Source organism: Pan paniscus, chromosome 21 (genome assembly GCF_029289425.2).
Source record: "Pan paniscus chromosome 21, NHGRI_mPanPan1-v2.0_pri, whole genome shotgun sequence".
Classification (NCBI taxonomy): domain Eukaryota; kingdom Metazoa; phylum Chordata; class Mammalia; order Primates; family Hominidae; genus Pan; species Pan paniscus.
Window position 1 is genome coordinate 6,060,666 of NC_073270.2, and position 17,424 is coordinate 6,078,089.

A 17,424-nucleotide genomic window follows, 5' to 3' on the forward strand; every position below is an offset into this window, starting at 1 on the left:
TTACCCAGCTTCCCGGGCTAACCCTTACCGAGTGTCACCTGCAGGAGGCACTGGACTCCGGGGCTGCACGGCCCGAATGCTTCTTCGTGGGTTTTGTTTAAGCAGCCGCGACCTGTGCCTGCCGCCGGCTACCTCCGCTGTGGCGGGCGAGCACCTAGGGTCCTCACCTGCCTGGGTCACAGTCAGGTCCAGGGCAAGCCGGCTACGTGGTTTCTCCCCTCCTCAGTACAGGGGCCACGCTAGAGACCGCCGTGGCTTCCCAGGGAGGCAGAAGCCGAGTCCGTCGAGCCTCAGGACCAGCAGTCAGAGCGGCCAGATATCCGCTGCAAGGCGCCAGCCTTCCATGGGCGCGCGCCGTCACCACCCCACTACCACACTTCCTTTGAATAGCACACTTGTCTGTGCTGTCAACACCCCACTATACTTCCCTTGAATAGCCCCACAAACTTGGGCTTATCTCTAGGGCTTGTCCAGGTAAAAGGCCTGCCCACAAGGGACATTTTGCGGCAAATGAAGCTTTTTTAAAAGTTAGGTTTATTAAAGTATTTATACACAAGTACAAATAGATGAGCTCTGAAACTACATACGGTCCTAGAACCATCACCAATCTAGATGGAAATATATCCACCACCCCAAAGTTCCATCGGGCTCTTTTGCAGCCTATTTCCTTCTCCACTCACAGGCACACTGTAGGAAAATGAACTTACTACTGGACATGGTTAATTCTCATGTCCAGTAACTAGAACTCAGTCCAAGTAATATAAGAAAGAAATCAGTCATTTAATCTACCAAACACAAAAATGCACTGGAAAAAAGGATTATGATAAAGCAATTTTTAAAAATGTTTTTCCTAAAGCCAAATTGAGCAGCAGGGGTTGTATACCTACTTTAGTGATACTGTTAGTAAGTTCTGATAACCTACTACTATTAAACCAGCCAATAATAATTTTTTTTGAGATGGAGTCTCACTCTGTTGACCAGGCTGGAGTGCAGTGGCATGATCTCGGCTCACTGCAACCTCCACCTCCTGGGTTTAAGCGATTCTTCTGCCTCAGCCTCCCAAGTAGCTGGGACTACAGGCATGCGCCACCATGCCTGGCTAATTTTTTTTTGCATTTTTAGTAGAAATGGGGTTTCACCATGTTGACCAGGCTGGTCTCGAACTCCTGACTTTAGTTGATCCGCCTACCTCCCAAAGTGCTGGGATTACAGGTGTCAGGCACTGTGCCTGGCAAAAAATTCTTAATACACAGCACACAGTGAACTTGTAGCTATTAGTGGGAATGTTTTTAAGTCTTTCTTCACAACTTCAGGGCTTTTTCACTTTCTTGGTTGGATCCAACATCCATGGAATTTAAGACATCTTCATCCTTTGAGTGAAGTTGCAAAGTATACTTATACTAGAGAAATTTTGTACAACCATACTCCTTGGGCCCCATTACAGCTCTACTGAAACATCCAAGACTCTTGTAAGATTCCCCAGGCTAAAAAGAAACACTCCATTAACATCTTATAAAGCCCACACGACTTCGGGTACATTAAGCTTTAGAAGAGTATTAATTTTTGCCAAGTAAAATGAAATACACAGGATTTGTACTACTCTCTCACTTGTTCCTTGAGCTCAAATTGGAATAACAAGTTTGACAAGTGAATCCCCTAAAATATCTAGTAACCTACTATATTTGAAATCCTTTTGCTCTCCATCAGGCTGCTCTAAACTGAAAAACCATTTAAACGAAAGGGTAGCTGTAGCTGGGAATTCTGTAGGATACTTCCAACAGTCCTGGTCAAAATGAAGACACTGCCCTGTGATGTTTGAAATTCAAGTAACTTTATTTAAATTCAAAAACAATCCTTAAAACTGCATTTAGAGTCAAGACCCTTTTGTATTATAAAAATCACAAGTATTTCTAAGAGACAAAAATACTTCTAGGTTAACTAGACCAGATCTGACTTTGGACTTTATTCTTTAAACAAATTGCAGAGAATAGAGAAAAAAATAGGTTATTTACAGAAAACAATATCTACATATGTACTTAGAGGTACAAATTTGGTGACAGAAAAGACTTCAGTATATGCTGGCATCTTAGAAGCAGTTCTCAAAGAGCTTAGTTTTATTTTCTTGAATTTTAAGAATGCCTAAGATCCTTCTTCATCCTCGATCTTGGGAGCCAAGTAGTATTTTAAGTGTCCCATATCAGCAATTTTATACTCTACAACTGAAAGACAGGAAGATGGTTAATTACTGAGGAGTATGTAACACATATGACTACTTACAAAACAAGGTTCAAATTTATTATCTTACCAAGGGGTACATCTGCAGACATACTGAGCGTCACCGTTGAAGAGAGTGGAGTGGCTTTTGTAAAGAAGTTCAGGTACCTCAGTGCAAAAGTTAGTTGAACTGGTTCATTCATCTCTATGGTAACCTACAAAACAAAAGATTCATCATTGAAAAACATCAAGAAAGTTGCAATCTATTAGCTCATTATATATTTATAAAAACCCACAAACACTTTTATTGGTCACTTTGGAGGGAGCTATGAAAATTTTGAAGACTGATACATAAAGCAAAAGACTCGATTATCTAGCTTGTCTTTCCTATAGCTATAATTTAGATAACCAAATTATATAACATGGGAAAGCTTTTCTTTATGGAAGTTTTTCTAATAAGCAGCCAATAAGTGAATAAAACGTATTAATTTCAGCTCTGCAAACTCTAATTAATGACTTAATGGATCTAGACAATGACTATTATAGCTGCTAACATTGCAAACACATCCAGACACCCTGTGCCTCCTACTAGAGGCACACACCACCACCTATATTCTTGCTCTCTCACCCCCGAAACAAAACACCCTGAATATCAAGGCTCCAGGGCTATAGCTACCAGTCTGTAGGACACACAGGGTAGAGGAATTTATGTATACACAGGAATGCAATCAGCAAAATCCAAACTCTGGAAAACTTAATAAATGATCTAATTTCTTCAACAAATAGATTGTAATGGAAGGGGGAAAATGAAATTAGGGGAAACCAGGCTAGGTGTGTTGGCACACACCTGTAGTCCCAGCTACTTGGGAAACTGAGGCAGGAGGATCACTTAAGCCCTGGAGTTTGAGGCTGTAGTGAACCGACTGCACCACCGCACTCCAGCCTGGGTGGACAGAGCAAGACCCTGTCTCAAAAACAAAGAAAAACAGAAGAAAAAAAAAAACGAGGTTGGCAGGAGTGGAAATGTGATTCAGGAAACAGATAAAGAATCAGCTCCTAGACTTTATTAATTTAAAAAAAACCTTTCAACTGAATTTTACCTTTATTTAAACTAAATGTTGACTACCCATTCAAGGGACAAGAGAGCAATATGTAGTATTTATTGTAAGCTTATAATATGCCAGACACAGCATATGGTAAGCTCTTTAATGCTACCGTATTTAATCCTAACAAGGTTATGAGGTTAGGACCTTTGTCCTTGATTTACAAAGTTTTAATTTATGCCCAGGTTAGCAAGTTTTTTTTGTTTGTTTAAGATGGAATCTTGCTCTGTCACCCAGGCTGGAGGGGAGTGGCAGGATCTGGGCTCACAGCAACCTCCGCCTCCTCGGTTCAAGTCATTCTCCCATCTCAGCATTCCAAGTAGCTGGGATTACAGGTGTGCGCCACCACACCCGGCTAATTTTTATATTTTTAGTAGAGATGGGGTTTTGCCATGTTCTTTCTATTTTGGTTAAACAAGGGCTCTCTAGGTACTCTCAAAGTTGCATGGAGTCTGCTTTCTAGCCTTAGTGAGAAGTCTCCTTCCTGTTTAACCTTTGATTCCTACAGCCTGTGACTTTGGCTAAATTGTCACTTAAGGTTGCTCAGCCTGCTTCTCCACCTTTAAAATGGGCTACCAACTGGACCCACAACATGTAAGCTAATATTAGGATTACATAAGCGCTCCTAACAGGTAGACTTTTACTCCTAACCGTATCCTTCTATTGAGTTGCTGTCCTATGCTCAATTATTTGGTAAGAGAGTAAGTATCTCCAGAAAGCTAAAGGTTATACACCTAACTTCCCAATCCTACCCTTAAGAGCCGGTGTGGACTTGATCCACATAAACCACTGTTCTGTGGTATGTACACGTGCTGAATTTGTATTCCCTTCTTGCAAATATAATTCTAAATTGGATGACACTTATAAATCAGTTGCAGATTTCAACAGTATCTCAATTTTCAGAAATTACTTGGGATCCAATTCTGTCTACTTTTAATTTTAGCAATTAACCTAATAAGCAGTATTATAATTCTCTTCAAACTATTTTCTTTTTACTTAAAAACTACTTACAGCTTCCTCCTCTTTATCGACATTACTTGTCTGTGACAATTTAATGTTTCCATTTCCAAGTTCTCCACTTGCAGAAAATTTCACTCCGTCTTTTGCACAGGAAATTACAACAGCATCTCCAATATGGCTGAGATCTCGGCATATACGTGCAAATTCACCAGAAGGCATCTTTACTACACAGCTGTACTCCTGTTCCTATTAAGAACAAAAATTTTCCAAAAGTTAATTGTTAGAAATTTAATGATTTGGCATCCTCACTTTCTTAAAAGGCAACATCTAAACAACTCAGAATCAATATTTTCTGATTACTTTAAAATATGACTTGTGTAATTTCTTAACAAACTCCACTCAAAAAAACAAATGGCTATTAAACGCACTATCCAGGGAACAAGAGCCTCTTCCTCCTCATCCTCCAGGGATAAAGTAAGAGAATATTAGAGTATGGCACAGAAATCATGATGGCGCAAGCAGGCCTAACTACTTTCTAAAAGAAAACGAGAATATGATATTAGGCATTTTCAACATTCAAACATTTCTTCTCTCCTTTGGTGTTTATAAACCTAACCTGGATAAATTTCTTCCAAGACAGCTTTAAAATCCACTTAATAAAAACCAAGCATTCTAGAAGGAAACAAATTTTAAAAGAGGTTCATGGAAGTTAATGCAAATAGACAACTGGCAGTAAACAATAAATTTAACCTGTGAGTTTCAGACTTGTGGTAAACAACAACTATCCAAATACTAAAATCTCTCTCTGAAACATGCCCCAGTAGATACATTTCTAGAAAAAGTTGTTACGAAGTAGGCTTAAATTATATTAACATATCTTGACGGAGGAGGATCACTTGAGGCCAGGAGTTCCAGACCAGCCTGGGCAAGACTGCCCCCACGCCCACACACAAAAATGGAAAAGTTAGCCAGGTGTGGTGGGACAGGCCTGTAGTCCTTCCTAGCCACTTCGGAGACTAAGGCAAGAGGACTGCTTGGGCCCGGGAATCCCAGGTTAGAGAGAGCTATATGGCACTGCTGCACTCCAGCCTGGGCAACAGAGCCAAGACCCTGCCTGTAAGAATAAACAAACATTCTATGGCATAACCATCGTGCCTGTGTACAGCGCTCTCTACAATGAGAAACTGATACTCACTGGAATTCCAAGTTGTTCAACATCTAAGTCCATCAACTTCATTTCATAGTCTGAAACTTTCTCCTGGTCTACCAAAAGAAAGCAGATGCTTTTGAGAAATACTGACACAGAGTTTTGATTTTCTGTAGCTTCGTAACTCGGTCAAAAGGTACGACTTACTTGGTGCTTCAAATACCAGCGCCAAGGTATCCGCGTTATCTTCGGCCCTTAGTGTAATGATATCTTCATTGCCGGCGCATTTGAGGATTTTGGACATACTAGAAGACAGGAGACACGTGGTTTCAAATCAACGCCATCTGCAGAAGGGCTGTATTTCTAACGCGGTTAGAAGGGGTCACCACTCTCACCCATCAGGCCGTCTCAGAACTGCTGGAGGGTGCCATTATTAATGCAGACGTTTTGGGATGCATCTGGCAGTATTTATACTAAAATACCACCCGCAGTGTCCCTTCTGGATAGAAACAATCTCCTGCCACTAAGTAGGATGACAGGCTGACACATTTCTCGCAAGGGCATTATAAAGCATTTAAAGTCAACCGCGACTGAGCCGGGAGGATCGCTTGAGCCCAGAAGTTGGAGACCAGCCCGGGCAACACACCGAGACCGTCTCAGAAACAAAAAAGCCACAACTAAAGCGTCCATTCAAGGCCGACAGGATTTAGTGAGCAAAGAGCCCTGGAGCAGTGTTCCTGGCACTGCGGAAAAACCCTTGATTTTCCCGCCACCACCCGCTTTGTGACTTTGGCGCGAAAAAGCAGGTTCGCGCAGCAGCCAGCGCGGGCTTTTCCGAACCGCGCGCTCAGCTGGGCCCCACCCCGCTGCGTGGAAGGCCAATGAGAAGGCGCGGATGGCCCACGCCAGCCAATGAGGGCTAGGCTCGAAAGCGCTCCCGCCAAGCACCGGAGGTGCCGGCGGGCCGGGGCCGGCTTCCCGGCGCCGCGAGGCTCACCTGGTGAGGTTCACGCCCATGGCCAGGTTGCGGTCGCAGCGGTAGGTGTCGAAGCCCTCAGACCGCAGGGTGAGCTGCACCAAAGAGACGTGGGACGAGTCCATGCTCTGCAGGTTTACGCCGCTGGAGCTAATGTCCCAGCAGGCCTCGTTGATGAGGTCCTTGAGTGCCTCCAACACCTTCTTGAGGATGGAGCCCTGGACCAGGCGCGCCTCGAACATGGTGGCGGAGTGGCAACAACGCCGCTACAGGCAGGCGGGAAGGAGGAAAGTCTAGCTGGTTTCGGCTTCAGGAGCCTCAGAGCGAGCGGGCGAACGTCGCGACGACAGGCTGAGACCTAGAAAGACAACGACCACTCTGCGGCGCCTGCAACCGTTTAATGCCGCCGCGTCCGCAAGCGCGCGCTCTCACCCTGCGCCGCGTTGCGACGTCACCACGCTGTCCAGCCCACGGCCTTGCGGGGAAGACTTTAGGGCCAATCGTGTCCATGCTCCCCGCGAGGCCCGCCCCCTAGAGCATACATTGGAGGAAGCGGGCGCAGGGCGGGGCAGCGTCCCGCAGGTCTCCCCGCCTCTTTGACTCCTGAACCCGGCCGCAGAACAAGTCCGGGCATATGTGGGGATCAGGCCCCGGCCTCGGCTCGTCAAGCCCCAGCTTTGTGGTGCCTCCTCAGCCTCCCACTACGTGGGTAGAAAGTTTCCAGCCACGAAAGTGAAAGTGAAATGCAAATCAAGCCTACCGGGAGGAAAAGCCTCCTTGCAGCCTGAAGAGTACAGCTGCTGCAAATATGCACTTTATTTTTCAATTACAGAATTGATGCGCTCTTAAGTGTCACAGGATAAAGAGGTGAATTGTTCTGTTAAACTTAGCTCCCTATCATCCTCTTAACATTCCCCCGCCAGCTCTTATAAACACTCAATCGTTCATTGTATAAAGCTTTTAAAGCTTTTTTAAAAGTTCGAATACACTTTTTTAAAAAAATGCACTCATTCCGTAAACTCTTGGAAAAGTACTTAATAAAGTACATTTAATTTTATGCCACGTACGTCTTTTTTCATATCAGTACCTCTTTAAAACATAGCATCACATGTATATAACATAATTTATCAATCTCCTGTTGTTTAACTACAAACACCTTTGAGCACTTAGGCAATTTTGGTGATATCAACTCCTTGAAGTAATACGGCTGAGTCAAAGAGCGTACACATTTAATATTTTTTCTTTTCTTTTCTTTTCTTTTTGAGATGGAGTCCTGCTCTGTCATCCAGGCTGGAGTGCAGTGGCGCGATCTCAGCTCACTGCAACCTCCGCCTCCCAGGTTCAAGTGATTCTCCTGCCTCAGCCTCCCGAGTATGTGGGATTACAGGTGGCTACCACCACGCCCGGCTAATTTTTGTATTATTATTATTATTATTTTTTCAGTAGAGACGGGGTTTCACCATGTTGGCCAGGCTGGTCTTGAACACCTGACCTGAGGTGATCCACCTGCCTCGGCCTCTCAAAGTGCTGGGATTACAGGCGTGAGCCACCACGCCCAGCCAGAGATTTTCAACTGTTACAGGATGGACAGGATTTGTTGTTTCTCTCTTGCTTTCTTTACACCACTTCTCTTTAGTTACTTTTAATACCTTGGTCAGCAGAATTCTTTAGTTTTTCTACCATGTATCTAGGTATGGATTTAGTTTTATTTGTCTTGTTGAGGGAACTGAAGATTCATTTCAAGTCTGACATATTCTCAATCATTATGGCTTCAAATATCTCCTCTCCTTAGTCTATTCTTTATCTCTGGAATGCCTTTCTTTCCTTTTTTTTTTTTTTTTTCTAGTTCAGCTGTGACTCCATACAAGGTTCTAAGATGAGTTTCACAGTCTCTTCCCTGGATTCTGTGGAGACTTAACTTTACCCTTCTGTATCAGCCTCCTAATGCACTGGGTCAGCCTTGAAAGGGAACAGGAAAGGGCAGTTCTATTATAAGATGCCTTCAATTGTAATATGTACCATTATTTTATGTAGCACAAGCAAGAAAACTGTCAAACTTTTTTTTTTTATTATTTTCTAGAGAGGGGAGTCTCCCTTTGATACCCAGGCTGGAGTGCAGTGGCAAGATGACTGCTCACTGCCACCTCCAACTTCTAGGCTCGAGGGATCCTCTTGCCACCTCCCAAATAGCTGGGACTACAGGGGTGCACCACTGTACCTGGCTAATTTTTAAATGTTTTTGTAGAGAGAAGGTCCCACTATGTCGCTCTGGCTGGTCTCCAACTCCTGGGCTCAAGCAATCTTCCCAATCGGTCTCCCAAAGTGTGAGATTACAGGCATGAGCCACTGTGCCCAGCCTCAAACTGTTACACAATGCTTTATCACTTAGAATTTCTTTTTTTTTTCTTTTTCTTTTTCTTTTTCTTTTTTTTTTTTTTTGAGACAGAGTCTCACTCTATCGCCCAGGCTGGAGTGCAGTGGTGTGATCTTGGCTAACCGCAATCTCCGCCTCCTGGGTTCAAGCAATTCTCATGCCTCAGCCTCCTGAATAGCTAGGATTATAGGCATGCGCCATCGCACTTGGCTAATTTTTGTATTTTTAGTAGAGACGGGGTTTTGCCATGTTGGCCAGGTTGGTCTTGAACTCCTGACCTCATGTGATCTGCCTGCCTTGGCCTCCCAAAGTGCTGGGATTACAGGCATGAGCCACCGTGCCCGGGTCTATTTTGTTTTAAAAGAACTTTTAGACTTTAAAAACATTCTTATTATATATTACTCTTGTGCAAACATGAAAAAATTTAAGCTACATTAGTTAAGGCATTCCTACTGTTTCTCCACTCAGTTAGTTGCTGATACTGCTGTTTTTCTGTATAATATCCTACTCTGTGTTGTCAAGGGTATTGATGATGCAGTATTTTTCAATAGTGCTATTCTATTGTCTCTGGAATTTCTTGCAAGCCTCTGCTACTCATTTGTAAGTTTTGATGTTGGCACTTTCTTGCTTTATGTGTGATGGACTACCCATTTGCATACATCTCAATATCAAAACATAATACAGCATCATCTGTTTGTGGTTATTTTCCTTTCTTGGGTCCGTTAAAATCTCAGTTCCTTTGCAAAATGTGGAATGTGTTCATTCCTCCAGTGAGGAACATTTGCTTCACTAAAAACAAATGCATATGCTCCACTACTCTGTTTCAGTTCTGTCTGCTTACATAATAACATTTTGGTTTAATGCCAAATTACATGTAATAGATTTGAAGACATTGTAAATGACAATTAAACTCTATCCATGTGGGATCCACCATGTACATCAATCTGTTTATTTCTGCTATTACAGAAGTGATGTCCTCCTAAAAGTGTGAAATGATAAAGAGGTGTACAGTTATGTAAATTTTATGTTAAACTGAAATGAGGACATAAACATGCCTATGACTGTGGTCAGAGAAGGCCTCTCTGAGGAGGTAGCATCTTATCAGAGAAGACAGCTGCTTGGAGAGTTGGGAAAAAGCATTCTAGGCTGAGAGAATAGCATGATTATAAAGGTCAGCATACTTGGAATATATTCAGACAAGTTTGATGTAGAACTCAGACTGATGTGTCTGAAGCAAGAGTGGCGCAAGGTGAGGTTGCAGAGAGGCTGGGGTGAGCTCTTGCAGGACTTTGTAGGCTCTCTAAAAGTGCAAGGGAATGTGGTCAACAGCAGATCTTTGATGTGACCCAATTTACATTTTAAGTGGCTACTCTAACATCTAGTAAAGGTACTATTGGATCAGTGGAAGAAAGAATGAAGTAAATTTTGATCAGATAATTGGTTAAACTATTAGAAAAGAATAAAAGCTGTAGACTTTTCTGGATGGGCGCAGTGGCTCATGCCTGTAATCCCAGAACTTTGGGAGGCTGAGGTAGGTGGATCATCTGAGGTCAGGAGTTCGAGACCAGCCAGGCCAACATGGTGAAACCCCGTCTCTACTAAAAATACAAAAATTAGCTGGGCGTGGTGGTGCACACCTGTAATTCCAGATACTAGGGAGGGTGACACAGGAGAATTGCTTGAACCCGGGAGGCAGAGGTTGCAGTGAACCAAGATTGCGCCACTGTACTCCAGCCTGGGTGACGGAGCAAACCTCCATCTTGAAAAAAAAAAAAAAAAGACTTTTCCTAATAATTATTCACTGAATTCTAGGTAAAGAATTCAAATTCAAATCTTGACCCAATAAGAAATGGAAAAATATTTTGGTAAATATTTATGAGATCTTCCTATGGGCTTCCAAACATAAGAAAAAAACCCATAAAACATAATGAATGACCATACAAGTTTTAAGACTTCAGTATGCCTCAAAGGATTATATTGGTTAGTATAGTTTAGGTTTCAGTGACAGAGAACTCAACTTGAATGGATTAAGAGAAATAGAAAATTTATTCATCTAAACAAAAAGCCAGAGGTATCTGGCCTCCACTGTCCAGTCCTAGTCTTCATAAACGTGAAGTTTGTTAGCCACATTAATAAGCAAAGAAATGTGAATTCAATGGAGACAGAATTTTAACCTACCAAATTAATAAAAATCATGTTAACACCTGGTGTGTTAGGAAGGATTCAAGGAAGTAGGCACTTAAATACATTGCAAGTGGGAGTATACATTGGTATAATTTTTCTGGTGGAAACTTAGAAATGTGTATCAAAAGCCTTAGAATTTTACTTATTCTTTGACACAGAAATTCGATCTCTAGGGTTTTTTCCTACAGAAGAAATCAGGGGAATTTACCAAGACCAAGCATGCTTAAGAATGTTTCTTGAGCCAGGTGCAGTGGCTGACGCCTGTAATCCCAGCACTTTGGGAGGCCCAGGTGGGCGGATCACCTGAGGTCAAGAGTTCAAAACCAGCCTGACCTAAAACCCCTGTCTCTACTAAAAATACAAAAATTAGCCGGCTGTGGTGGCAGGCGCCTGTAGTCCCAGCTACTCGGGAGGCTGAGACAGGAGAATTGCTTGAACCTGGGAGGCGGAGGTTGCAGTGAGCCGAGATCACACCATTGCACTCCAGCCTGAGCAACAAGAGGGAAACTCTGTCTAAAAACAAACAAACAAACAAACAAAAAAACAAAAAACGAAAAGAGAGAGAGAGAAGGGCTCTAAAGCTGGCCTAAAGCCCTATTAGCATGACTTCCACCAGACCCCTGTTCGTCACCCAGTACTGACTTCAGGAATATACTTGATCTGAGTTCCATTAACCTGAGAGGGCTGAGTGTAATGGATGAGAAGTTTGTTCAGACCACATTTTAGGATGTTATCCATCCTAGTAATCATACTGTGCATTCTATAATTCTGACTTATGTGCATTGATTCTCCAAGCCTCCTTTTATTAGGCTGGATTTGAAAAGGAGCAGCTGAGTTTCTAGAAGGACTGACATGACACTCACTTAGATATGACCTTTCATACCTACGTGCCCCTGAAGGTGAAGTTCTAGACACTAACATCTCCACCTGTCTTAGAAGATCATCTTGCTCGAGTGCTGTGGCTCATGCCTGTAATCCCAGAACTTTAGGAGGCCTATGTGGGAGGATTGCTCGAGCCCAGGAGTTTAAGACCAGCCTGAGCAATAAAGTGAGACTTCATCGCTACACAAAAATTTAAAAGTTAGCTGGGTGTGGTGCTGCACACCTGTAGTCCAAGCTACTCGGGCATATGCTCATATAGAAATCAGGAATATATAATGCTGTTTTCAGAATTCTCACTACCTGCCCCAAAACTCACAGCTCAGGTCAAAATTACCAATAGGAAATTTTAGCCAGGCATGGTAGCTCATGCCTGTAATCCCAGCACTTTGGGAGACCTAGGCGGGAGGATCTCTTGAACCCAGGAGTTCAAGACCAGTCTGGGCAACATAGTGAGACCCTGTCTCTAAAAAAAAGGAGAAATAAATTAACTAAAATTTAAAAATTGAAAAGAAGAAAAATGTAAAATTATATTTTTTTAAAAAACGAAATTGCAATTCTTTTGTGTGCAAGTGTCTCATTGTGAGATTACAATATGCTTAAGTTGGGGACCCAGTGTTACATGTGTTTTACATCACTTACAGGGCAGTGAATAGAAAGAACAGGAAATACCAAAGGCAATGCTGGAGCAACACAAGTATTAATAAATGCAGGCAGGCAGTATAGTATGGTGGTTAGAGTGTGGGCTGGTAACAAACCTGTTTGTGTTCTAATTCTTACTAGGCACTTTCTAGCTGGGAGACCTTGGCTAAGGTCCTTTTAAAAGTTTTAAATCCATCCAACAAGTACTTACAATGGATGTGTCAAAGACATAGAGGATGCACAGTTAACAAAGTAGACAGCACTTCTGTCCCAAAAAAGGTCTTTCCATAGTCCAGAAGACAAATTTGAAAAACTGAGGAAGGGCCAGGCTCGGTGGCTCACGCCTGTAATCCCAGCACTTTGGAAGGCGGAGGCGGACGGATCACCTGAGGTCAGGAGTTCGAGACCAGCCTGACCAATATGGTGAAACCCCGTCTCTACTAAAAATACAAAAGTTAGCCAGGCGTGGTGGCGCGCACCTTGGAATTGTTTGAGCCCGGGAGGCAGAGGTTGCAGTGAGTCGAGATCATGCCACTGCACTCCAGCCTGGGCGACAGAGCGAGACTCCGTCACAAACAAACAAACAAACAAACAAAAAAACCACTGAGGAAGATCTTAACTGTAAAATTCAAATCATACCCACTTCCAACCCATGTGTGGATTAAACGAGATAAGCCAACTAAAGCGATTACTCAGCTCAGTGCCTAGTATACAATTAGTGCTCAACAAGTACTAGCGACCGCTTGGCAAAGCAAAGCAGACTGAAGTGTGGGTTTCATTTCTCATCATGTGATAAGTGATACAATGCTCTTAACCAGGTCGGCTCACCTGGCCTTTCCATTCGACCTAAATAACGTCTACTTACTTGCGTAAGGGAAGAGCTCTGGCCCAGGTCAGCAAGCATTCGTCAGGCTAGAGCCTCCGGGTGGCGCTTCTCGCCCTCAGTAACCGGTTACCTCCAGAACCAGGGGGCCGGCTCCGGCCATCCGCGGTTAAGCGGGAGCTCCCATTGGCTAATCGCACACTGAAACGCACGCCTTTTCCCGCCCCTGACGCTGCCGTCCAATGCGCGCCTCTCGACTCTGCTCCGCCCCGCCCCGCCCCCGTCGCCCTGCCTCCCTGGCGTATTTGCGCCATTGGTGGATATTCCGGACCGTGATGGTGGCGCTGCGCGTGCGCACTCGCTCCGAGCCCTGCTCCCGGGAGAGGGAGCTCTCGGGTCGGGGCTAGGGAAGGCTGACCCCGCTGGGTCCGGGTGAAAGGGCGGCGACGGCACTGGGTGGGGCCGAGCTCCAGGGCTGGCTGCTGGGCTGCTAAGGGAATTGTGAGCCGCTCGGATCCGCGCGCCTCCCGGGCGGGGCGGGGCCGGCCGTGGGAGTCCGCGCGTGCCCGCTTCGAGCTGCCTGCTCTGGCGGCTTCGCTGCTAGCTCGCGGCGACGTCGGGCCGGTTTTTCCAGGATGACAGAGCTGAGGCAGAGGGTGGCCCATGAGCCGGATGCGCCACCCGAGGACAAGGTAGCGGCAGCGTCGGGGTGGGCGCGGCCGGGACAGCGGCGCATCCGGGAGGCCTGCGGGGGACGCGCGCAGAGGGGTCGTCTTGTTCTCTGACCCTTTGTCGCAGCCGACGGCGGCCCCGGGCCCGGGTAGCGCGAAGGGCCCTCGGGTGCCCGGCCTTCGCGGCGCGCGCGTCAGGGGTCGGCGGGTCGGGGTCCCGGCTCAGGGTCTGACTGAAGTGGCTCCCCCGGGGCGCAGGAAGGAGCTTCTCGGGAGTGGCGCACGGCCTCCTGCCTCGCTGGGCTGGCTGCGGGGACTCCCCTCTCCCCCAACTCCGTGAGGCCTTCCTGGAGGTGAAGATATGCAGAGCCTTCTTAGGGAGGCGGCTCCTCTGAGCGCAACTTAGGCTCTCCGTTCCCTTTTACAATGTTATTATTTTGGGGGGTGGGGGAATCAGGACAAGGCCATAGCGTTTGCCTCCTGGGAGATGTAAATCCCTTCTTGGGCATGAAATCATCGGCTTTGAGCAAAGGGGTGTTACCCAGTGAGCCAGTCCGTCATCAGCAGGTGTTGGAGGGCGTCCTCCCGGTTGATGGGTTGTTTCCTGCACCGTGTGGGCTCTGGTGGGTAGGGGAGGAGAGTAGGAAGGAGGCCATCTTGGCGGGGACAGTGGCGGGGGTGACGGGTGGGGGAGTGGACTCCTTTGGGTGAAGTGAAAGATCCGTGTAGGGGAGTTAAGGAAGGTAGGGATTGGTTTTATTACTGTGGAGGTTGAATGGCAGTATAGGACTTTGTAGCAGTAGTGGTGCTTTCCGAGATAGCAGTGATCAGGAGCCCTGTGTTTGGAAAACTGATCAGACAGTGATGTGTAGAATGGACTGAGGGAGCCTGGACCAGACTGAGGGAGCCTGGACCAGAATGAGGGAGACTGGTTCACTCGGGATTGCCCATGAGTGACCTGTAGATGTTTTCTTTGGCCCACATATTGCCTTAAAAATCAGAAAGTTTCTCCTAACAATCTAAATTTCTTGCCTGTCTTAGATAATTGGAGGGTCCACCATCACTTTGTCACCTGATCAATGGTTGGCTGGAGCTGAGGATCATCTGTGCCCACCAATCCCTGTTGCCTTACACCAGGCTCACGGCGTCCCCTAATGCAGCCTATAACTTTTTGATGACTGGACGCAACGGACATTAGGGAGACACCAAGAAGGAAGAAAGCACAAGATTTGGTGACAGGATGTCAACAGAGCAGTTACACTAGGAGGAATGTTTTTGGTGAAAGATAATGAGATCATGGGTTTTTTTAAACAACTTTCGTGTTATTGCAGTTGACAGTGGACTATCCAAAGAGAACTGTTCCTACTGATTTATAGAACATATATTTTGGCCAGGCACAGTGCTGCTTGCCCGTAATCCTAGCTTCTAGGGAGGCTGAGGCAGGAGGATCGCTTGAGCCCAGGAGTTTGAGACCCTGTCTCAAAAAACAAAAACAAAAACATATTTTGGAGAAAATTTAGGGCTGGGGCTGAGGATTTAGCAGTCGCTTGCAGAGACAAGATACTTTGAAGTCTCTAATTTTTCATTTGGCTATCCTGGTTCAGCCTGAAAGAATTCTGACTTACCTTGTACTACTAGTTGGTGAGTATGCAGATGTTTGGAGGCTCTGTAGCTCTGTTTAAGGGTGAGATCATGCTTGATGTCAGTGGGACTTTGTGGACCTAGAAGGTGTGAGGAGAGAGAGAAGAAAGAAGGCATGATAGCTGGTGGGCCATGTTTTTGAAAAGCTAACTATGTACAATAATTAGAATGTCAAAAAACAACCTTGGGATTATGAGATGCAACATAAAGATTCTACCCTCCTTCCCGGACTCGTTGGATCCATCCCCCAGAGATAAAGTGCGAGTTGAACCGTCTTACTTTCACATCCTGTACTTTAGACTGGGAGGACCTGAGGAGCTGTCCAGCTAGAGGTGCACTTATATCACTTATACAGTGATAGAATGCCTGGGGTCATGAGGTCCACTTGTGGCATGTTGTTTCCTAAAAGACAGCTGCTGTGCACTCTGTTAAAAGCCTGATGTTCATTACCGAGAACAAGACAATCAGTTCCTTACCCCATTATTCAGAACTTCTCAGTTGTCACTGAATTGTCATGTATGGGATTTTATTATTATTGTTTTTTTAGACGGAGTCTCTGTCTGTCGCCCAGGCTGGAGTGCAGTGGCACGATCTCAGCTTACTGCAACCTCTGCCTCCCAGGTTCAAGCTAGTCTCCTGCCTCAGCCTCCTGAGTAGCTGGGACTACAGGCATCCGCCACCACACTCGGCTAATTTTTTTTTTTTTTTGAGAGGGAGTTTCGCTCTTTTGCCCAGGCTGGAGTGCAATGGCATGATCTTGGCTCATCGCAACCTCTACCTCCCAGGTTCAAGCAGTTCTCCTGCCTCAGCCGCCCGAGTAGCTGGGACTGCAGGCGTGTGCTACCATGCCCGGCTAATGTTGTATTTTTAGTAGAGGCAGGGCTTCTCAATGTTGGTCAGGCTGGCCTCAAACTCCCAACCTCAGGTGATCCTCCCGCCTCAGCTTCCCAAAGTGCTGGGATTATAGGCGTGAGCCACTGTACCTGGCCTTTTTTTTTTTTTTGTATTTTTAGTAGAGATGGGGTTTCACTGTATTGGCCAGGCTGGTCTTGAACTCCTGACTTCGTGATTTGCCCGCCTCGGTCTCCCAAAGTGCTGAGATTACAGACGTGAGCCACCACACCTGGCCATGTTTGGGGTTTTTAATAAGGGAACATTTTAAAAACTGTGAAATCTATTATTTGTCTTTGAATGTATATAGTAAACTTTTGTTTGTTGGTTTGTTTTTTTGTTTTTTTTTGAGACAGAGTTTCGCTCTTGTTGCCCAGGCTGGAGTGCAATGGCACAATCTCGGCTCACTGCAACCTCCGCCTCCCGTGTTCAAGCAATTCTCCTGCCTTAGCTTCCTCAGTACCTGGGATTACAGGTGCCTGCCATCACGCCTGGCTAATTTTTTTGTGTTTTTAGTAGAGACGAGGTTTCACCATGTTGGCCAGGTTGGTCTCGAACTCCTGACCTCAGGTGATCTACCCACTTTGGCCTCCCAAAGTGCTGGGATTACAGGTGTGAGCCACCGTGCCCGGCCCATAGTAAACTTTTAAAAAATCCTGATTTATTCTGTTTCATAGTTTGGGAAACACCTACTTCCATGACTTTGGCTTTGCCAATATTCTTGTGTTAGAACCCAAGGAAATTAGAAATAATAAATTTTAAGGAAATGCATTATGAAACAAGAACTTTTTAATTTCATAGTAGAAGAATCCAGTGAACAATTTTCAAGTCAGTGCTTTAAAAGCTCTGGAATAGGCTGGGTGCGGTGGCTTACTCCTGTAATCCCAGCACTTTGGGAGGCTGAGGTGGGCAGATCACC

General features: G+C 45.3%; 2 protein-coding genes and 1 non-coding gene across 5 annotated transcripts in view; 1 reads left to right on the top strand and 2 right to left on the bottom strand.

Moving 5' to 3' along the window:
* Nucleotides 1-1,814: 1,814 nt before the first annotated feature.
* PCNA (proliferating cell nuclear antigen) lies at nucleotides 1,815-13,479 on the bottom strand. 2 transcript variants are annotated; one of them, XM_003821341.5, is made up of 7 exons: nucleotides 13,345-13,479; nucleotides 6,422-6,758; nucleotides 5,632-5,729; nucleotides 5,473-5,540; nucleotides 4,329-4,523; nucleotides 2,306-2,429; nucleotides 1,815-2,219 (listed from the first exon to the last, which is right to left on the bottom strand). In XM_003821341.5, the coding sequence occupies exons 2-7, from the start codon at nucleotides 6,640-6,642 to the stop codon at nucleotides 2,140-2,142; spliced, it is 786 nt and encodes a 261-aa protein (XP_003821389.1). In that variant the 5' UTR covers nucleotides 6,643-6,758; nucleotides 13,345-13,479; the 3' UTR covers nucleotides 1,815-2,139. The 2 variants fall into 2 exon arrangements, with proteins under 2 accessions (XP_003821389.1, XP_063457068.1); XM_063600998.1 differs by lacking the exon at nucleotides 13,345-13,479 and having other exon boundaries at nucleotides 6,422-6,873.
* LOC112438023 (small nucleolar RNA SNORA26) lies at nucleotides 8,250-8,372 on the bottom strand. Its single transcript, XR_003026528.1, has one exon. It is a non-coding gene; the product is annotated as a small nucleolar RNA SNORA26 (small nucleolar RNA).
* A 323-nt stretch (nucleotides 13,480-13,802) lies between the features above and the next one.
* Nucleotides 13,803-17,424, top strand: part of CDS2 (CDP-diacylglycerol synthase 2) — a 71,233-nt gene continuing 67,611 nt past the window's right edge. The window contains exon 1 of one of the 2 annotated variants that reach the window (XM_003821346.4): nucleotides 13,803-13,994. In XM_003821346.4, coding sequence (XP_003821394.3) covers nucleotides 13,938-13,994 — 57 coding nt within the window. In that variant the 5' untranslated portion in view covers nucleotides 13,803-13,937. Of the gene's footprint in view, nucleotides 13,995-14,130; nucleotides 14,327-17,424 lie in introns of those variants that run through there. The other variant, XM_008974811.4, reaches the window with a different exon arrangement.